This window comes from Macrobrachium nipponense, chromosome 3 (assembly GCF_015104395.2).
Source record: "Macrobrachium nipponense isolate FS-2020 chromosome 3, ASM1510439v2, whole genome shotgun sequence".
Taxonomy (NCBI): domain Eukaryota; kingdom Metazoa; phylum Arthropoda; class Malacostraca; order Decapoda; family Palaemonidae; genus Macrobrachium; species Macrobrachium nipponense.
In genome coordinates this window covers 112,313,503-112,319,788 of record NC_087202.1, presented here as the reverse complement: position 1 = coordinate 112,319,788, position 6,286 = coordinate 112,313,503, and the positions used below count along the sequence as shown (strand labels likewise).

Genomic DNA, 6,286 nt, shown 5'->3' with positions numbered 1-6,286 from the left:
CATAGTAATGTTCTTCATGCAAGGAAAACTCACTTTTATATTATATGAACACTTACATATAAAACTTAAAATTACCAAAGGTCACTACTGAATAAGTAAATTGGCTTAAACAAACTCAAACTCTAGTCATGGAATCAAGCTAATTCATCACTTCAGATTACCATCAGGGGACACTTTAATTATCCATACTCTCTGGAAGCTAAATACAGTTCATCTGTTTTAGCTTAGCATAACATAATCAGACATGCATCATAATTATAACCACTCAGATTTCGGTGACTAAATTTTTATTTCCCAAAGTAAACACTACCAAAGGACTTAAAACAGTCCTAATGGCTCATCATGCCTATTTCTCTCTGGTTAAAGTATATTCAAGTAATAAATTTATTTCAAATGAGTACACTATACCTTAACTCTGGAAGGGCTTTCTTCTCTTCATTCCAAAAAATCTCATTATGATTTCTGAATATTCTCTGCAGGGTTTCCGCAATTGCAGATGCATTAGAATATACTTCTTCAGAACTTAAAAGTGGTCTTTCACTACTACGGCCACTTGGATCACCAACTTGTGCAGTTGCTCCACCTACCTGCAAGGAAAATTAAAGACATTAAACAACTTTGAATCATTTCATAAAATGCCTTTCACCCACTCATTTTAGGAAGTCAACATTTAGTATTGTTAATTACCTTCTATTGCCAATTGTTACTGAACTGGGGACCTTGCATGTATAAGGGAGAATTTCACATTGCCTATCATTCATCCCATCACTCGTCCTGACCTAAAACTGATTGCAAGGGGTGATTAAAGGATATAGAAGGGAGAGTCATTATAGTTTAATTAACTGCTTCAAATGTCAGTGATACTACTAAATTTAATCAGTACAATATAATAAATTAAAATCAGGTAAATAAATAAAGATGGTAAATACAATAAAAATAAGACACAAAATAAAAATTCCACAATAAGATAAATCCATCAACAAGAAAACTGCCACATTTAAAACTCTCGCATTGAGATAATTTGAAAGATTTTCCTCTTTAAATCATGGTCCTGAAATTTGTTACATATGGTAAATGCAATTACTACCACCATAACTAAAAACAATTCTTTTCCTCATCTAATAAACTTGGACATTCAGTTATGAAACATCTCATGGTCGGAGGTGACAGTCTTCATATAAAGGTTCATGATACACCCCCTCTCCATAAAACACTGGGAGTTATCCAAGTGTTACAAGTTCATCAATTGCAAATGACTACCTTTCTTGATCTTGTTATAATCATATTATGATGATGCCTTTAATTTTCTGATTTTCTAACTTCCAACTAAAATTCCATGTACGTATCTGAAACTATGGAAAGAATAACCGAGTACTATACATCTTCAAAATGTCAGAGAAGTTACTGCCACCCACACAAACATGAGGTACCAAGCATAACTTGATATTTTGGGCTTTAGTTATAACAACACGTAGCCGCTGTTGTATGTATATTTAAAAATACTAGTACGTATATTTAAAAATGACAATTTGTCGAAAATTGCATTTTTCCTAACTATACAAACCTGAGGTCCTTTAACAATAGGAAGTAGCTAGCGGCAGCTGGAACGGTCGTAAGCTTCGAACAAGGGGAGAACGGTAGTTAACTGCTTGTCCGACAGTCGCGCGCCGCGCGACTGGGAGGTAAACAAATCACTTTTGCTTTTGGCCCATGCAAAATACGCAGAGTGAGGGTGGCATGAGGAGGGACCATATGTAAAGGACCTCAGGTTTGTATAGTTAGGAAAAATGCAATTTCGACAAATTGTCATTTGTTCCGATACGTAATACAAACCATCAGTCCTTTAACAATAGGAAGACTCACTTCTTGGTGGGAGGAATCTGAGTCTTTTGATGAACAGACTGGTGTTTCGTCCATCCCTGGAATGCCTCCCTGGTCGTAGAGCGAGGGAGGGATCCAAGCCTCTGTCCGATTGATCGGGGTGTGCACCGCAGGATCAATGGTCAGACCTCTGGGCCGAGTACTAAGAGAGAGGCAAGCGTATCTCTTCGTACCAGCAAGCAAGAACTTGTTCCTGTTTGCAAGAGGCAACATAAAGTATGGGTTGTCTCAAGCTGGCATCCACACTTCCTCCCCCTTGTTGGAGGAAGTGGTGGATATACGCTCCTATCCCTAGTGAAAGGGATAGGATGGGGCTCTGTTGAGTAGCTCACCTGCATCTTGTCCTTATCCAGCAGGGTGACGACCGTGTCCCTCTAACCACAGGTAGAGGGGAAGAAAAAGTGGGAAGAGGAGCCAGTCACACTCTCATTCACTCATCCATTCTTACGGTCCACACCAGGACTCGATGCTGTTCACCTGCGAGGGTCTGGGTTCGCTACACAACGTGTTGAGCAGCCACAACGGGTCCCAAGGAAAAAGATCCAAGGACCTGTGGGCAATATCCCGAAGGTAGAAAGAAGGGCATGTGGTCTGTTGGACCAGACCCTGCCTTCAGTACCTGCGCCAAGGAGAAGTTTCCTGCGGACAAGGCAGCATCTCCTTCGCATCGAAGGCGGTGAAGTCCATTAGGGAGGGGATTGTGAACGACTCGAACCAATCGTCAGGGACCGAAGGGTTCTGAGTCTTCGCTACGAAGTTCGGTACGAAATTGAGCGTCACGGATCCCCATCCCCTGGATGCTTGACTTCGCAGGAGAGTCATGCAGTCCTCAGAGGAAAAGAAGGAAATAGTCGCATGACCTATCCCTCTTCTCTACTTCGGTGATGTCCAGTACCCATACTGGTCTGTCCGTTAGCAACGAAGTCTCTCGCATCCTCCTATCCCCATGCAGCGAAGTTCTCGGTAGTGGATAGGGCAACCGACACTCCATGGTGGGTGTCAATGGGTATGGTACCGTGACAACTATTAAAACGAAGTAATGTTGCTTTGTAACAACCGAACTAAGTCAACAGCATAGTTCGTAACTGACTCGGGCGCTCTGACAGCTGCCGACTGACTGCGTTCGGTAGGAGGCAAGTTGTCAAAGCATCCGAGTGAGTCACGTGACCTTCGCCTTTAAAGGGTTATGCGAGAGACCAAACAAATAATGTATTTGTTTGTCACCAATGCCGGACAGCGAGGTGATGATTCTCTAAGGCATGTGCCCAAAACAGGCGAAAGTCAATTGCCTTCTAGAGCCGAGGTCCCTGAAGTAAAACATCTCATGGTTGTTGAATCTCAGCTAAGGAGAAACAACACTATGTACCGTGAAGACGAAGGTAGATATTGAATGCAACCTACGTCTTCACAGATGAATCGAGAGGAAGGTCTCAAGATTCATAACCTGTGCTTACAAATGACTGAAAACGCTAACCGCTATTTCATTGCTGTCCGGTGAGAAGTCGTAGTTGCAATGAAAGCGGGGCGTTCTTCAGTAAATGAAAACACAGGGGAAAGCCGCCTGAAGAACTGCTTCTCATGGGCTGAACATTTGGAAGTAGAGCTGTCAGGTCGGAGAGTAGGCGATGTCTTCTGACACATCTTGTAATTCGGGTTGAACAATGAACAATTGTACACCTACGAATACGAGATATTTTGAAGACAAACTCAGATGTCTGCAAAATCATTCGCATTATCGCAGTGCGATGCAGCGGGAGACTTGTACAGACTTCTGTTACCGTGCGGTAAACAGAAAGATAAAAGAGTCCAAGAGATATCTCTGTTGAAAAATTCTCGCAATGTCAAAGGCGATGGAATCTAGCATCACAGCGTAGATGGTCCTTCATTATTGCGAGAATCCCCGTTAATCAGAGACCTAAGTCCATGATTGTTGGGGCAAGAGATACGGTTCGGTAGTCAATCAAAGCAGGGGAGAGAGAGACATACATGACCGTGAATCTCGGAGGCCCAGCTGATACTGAGCTGCTATCAGGCAGTTCAATACGTAGTAGTTGAGCCTGAGCTCTCGCTGACTCGTCATCCTGAGTTGCCAGGTAATCCATTATTCCACGAAGGAATGCGTTCGGCTAGAAACTACTGAGCATAAAAGATATGCTCGGGCAATTATATTTAGGCGAAACGAATTTCGTAAATATAAAAGTTGAAATGGTGTTGTCGTGACAAAACCATAAGTATATAAAATTGAAACTGAAAACTCCTGGGAGGTTGCAGGCAACCCCGAGTTTGCAGTTCAATTAGAATACTTCTGCTTATAAGTCGCAATCCGTAGATTACTAGGATATTGCGCCTATCCCTCGGACAATTCACTGCTTAGTAGAATCATGTCGCGAGGTTAATATACGTAGTATATTTGTAGGATTCTGAACAACGATCTCCATCCTAAATTCTTTCCTTCAAGAAAACCAAATAAGGATTGGAGATCGACCACCTTCGTTCTCTATCAAAGAGAGTGAAGAGAAGTCTTCTTTGAAGGAAAGCTTCAATGGTGAACAGAATACTAAGACGATAGTTCAAGCCAAACTGGATATTCCCGTCCGATCTCCTCTATTCCATGTTGGTCGCCTACTGTGAGATAGTTTCTTCAGCAGCAGTCTTCTTCCAATGCTAGAAATTCCAGGAATTCGAGCATAGGCGAGGTTCCCGTATTATCGTGTAACATATCAGGGATTCTCGTCTCGCTCACTTTGGACCGTGGTCTCGCCTAAGTTGGTTTGAAAGATCGTAAAAAACTCGAAACCACTCTGAATTGCGCTAGAAGAAATTCCGTAGAATTCTAAGCAGTCTGCGAAACCCCCACCCCTCACGAATTCGTGCCAAATCGATATCGGCTGGTGTCCTCTCGATTCCCTTAGAACTCGAGAATGGGGCAGGATTCCTCCTCAACGACCGGGGCTTACGTCAGGTAGGACCCGAAGGTCCCCCCGGTAGCGCAGTCCCCAACGTGGGATCCTACAAAGAAATCTCTGTAGGATCCTTCCCCTTTCCCTCGTAGCCGTAAGGAGAGAGGGAATGGGGAGGAATTGGATACTCGCTCGCCTTCCCAGTGGAACTAGCAGTTGGAGAAGAGTAGGAGCAGCCATCGCCTTGCGGCGATGGCCTCTCAGAGTCTGGGAAAACGTATCGTCAGGAGAAAACGTTTTCCCGCGGAGGGTTACGAACTCTCACTGTAGGTAAGGGTCTGCCAGCCACTGTGAACGTCGTCTGGGTGGGTGGGGCTGATCGACAAACCTGACAGGAGAGAGCCGATACCGTCCTCCGACTCATTCCAGTCCTCGTCGAGGTCGAAACCTCTCAGGAGGACCGAAGGAGTATTTAAATACGGTGTCTGAAGACACGTAGAAACGCCGCTGTCGCAGTAGAGGAGGTGGAAGTAGCTTGATCGACCGGCCAGAACTGAGAGAGCCTTCTTGTCCGGAGACGAGAGACTCTGGTTCGAGACAGAATCGGCAAGCTCCGATCGCGGCAGACCCACCGTCGGTTTGGGTTTCCCTCTAGGGCCCCAAAACGACTCGAGCAGAGACGTGGGCTCTGCTGGTGGGAGCTGGCAATCCTTCCGCAGGGTCATTTATGCTGACGAATCAGCTTAATGACTTCTGCAAATTCCTCTGTATCTCGGGAGTAACCGCGTCTTGCGGAGTAGGACCGTCCAGTCCCTCCAACAAGAACAGATCCCAAGATACTCCTCCTTCAGAAGGAGGAACAGCGGCAGACCCCTGACGGTCGCCTCCAGCTACTTGCGGTATGTCCTGGTCGGTCCTAGAACCGTGCCTGGTCCATACGGCGTCATAGCGGGATCGCGAGCGGCGCACCTCTCGCGATCACTCATAGGTACCTCGCTCCTCCCGGTGTAGCCCGAGGAGGTTGAAGGTACGGAGAGGCAGACCTGACGCTCCCCCCTAGCTCGCTGGCAGGACCAGCGTGCTTGGAGGGCTGCTGCTGATCGTCAACCCGCGGTGGCGATCGAGCAGCAGGCCTAGCCTTGCCGCTCGCCTGGGGCGAGAGGCTCGGCTGAGAACGTCGACGCTGATCTCTAGCGTCAGGCGAGCTGTTGCTGGTTACCGTCTCCGCCCGGTCCCGATGGGAGCGGCGTCAGGTGACCTGCTAGGCTCGCTGTCGCGGTGAGACCGGCGAGCGTCCTCTCGGCGCGTCGAGCCGCTGGTACCAGCCGTGGCTGGTACCGACGGCCGCGGGGACCCCTTCCTCGCCTCAACCCGTGGCTGGTCAGCGACCGTCACGTCAACCCGAGCAGCCCTCTGGTCGCTGCAAGAGCGTCCACTGGCCTGGCGAGAGTTGTCTGCACTACACTCGCCAGTCTCTGCTCCGCGCTTCGGTCTTGGCGGCGAGC

At 46.8% G+C, this 6,286-nt stretch overlaps 1 protein-coding gene across 1 annotated transcript in view; it reads right to left on the bottom strand.

The window, feature by feature from the left end:
- Positions 1-408: 408 nt before the first annotated feature.
- Positions 409-6,286, bottom strand: part of LOC135221967 (tyrosine--tRNA ligase, mitochondrial-like) — a gene marked incomplete at its 3' end in the record, with an annotated part of 96,668 nt that continues 90,790 nt past the window's right edge. The window contains 1 exon segment of the mRNA XM_064260035.1: positions 409-587. Coding sequence (XP_064116105.1) covers positions 409-587 — 179 coding nt within the window.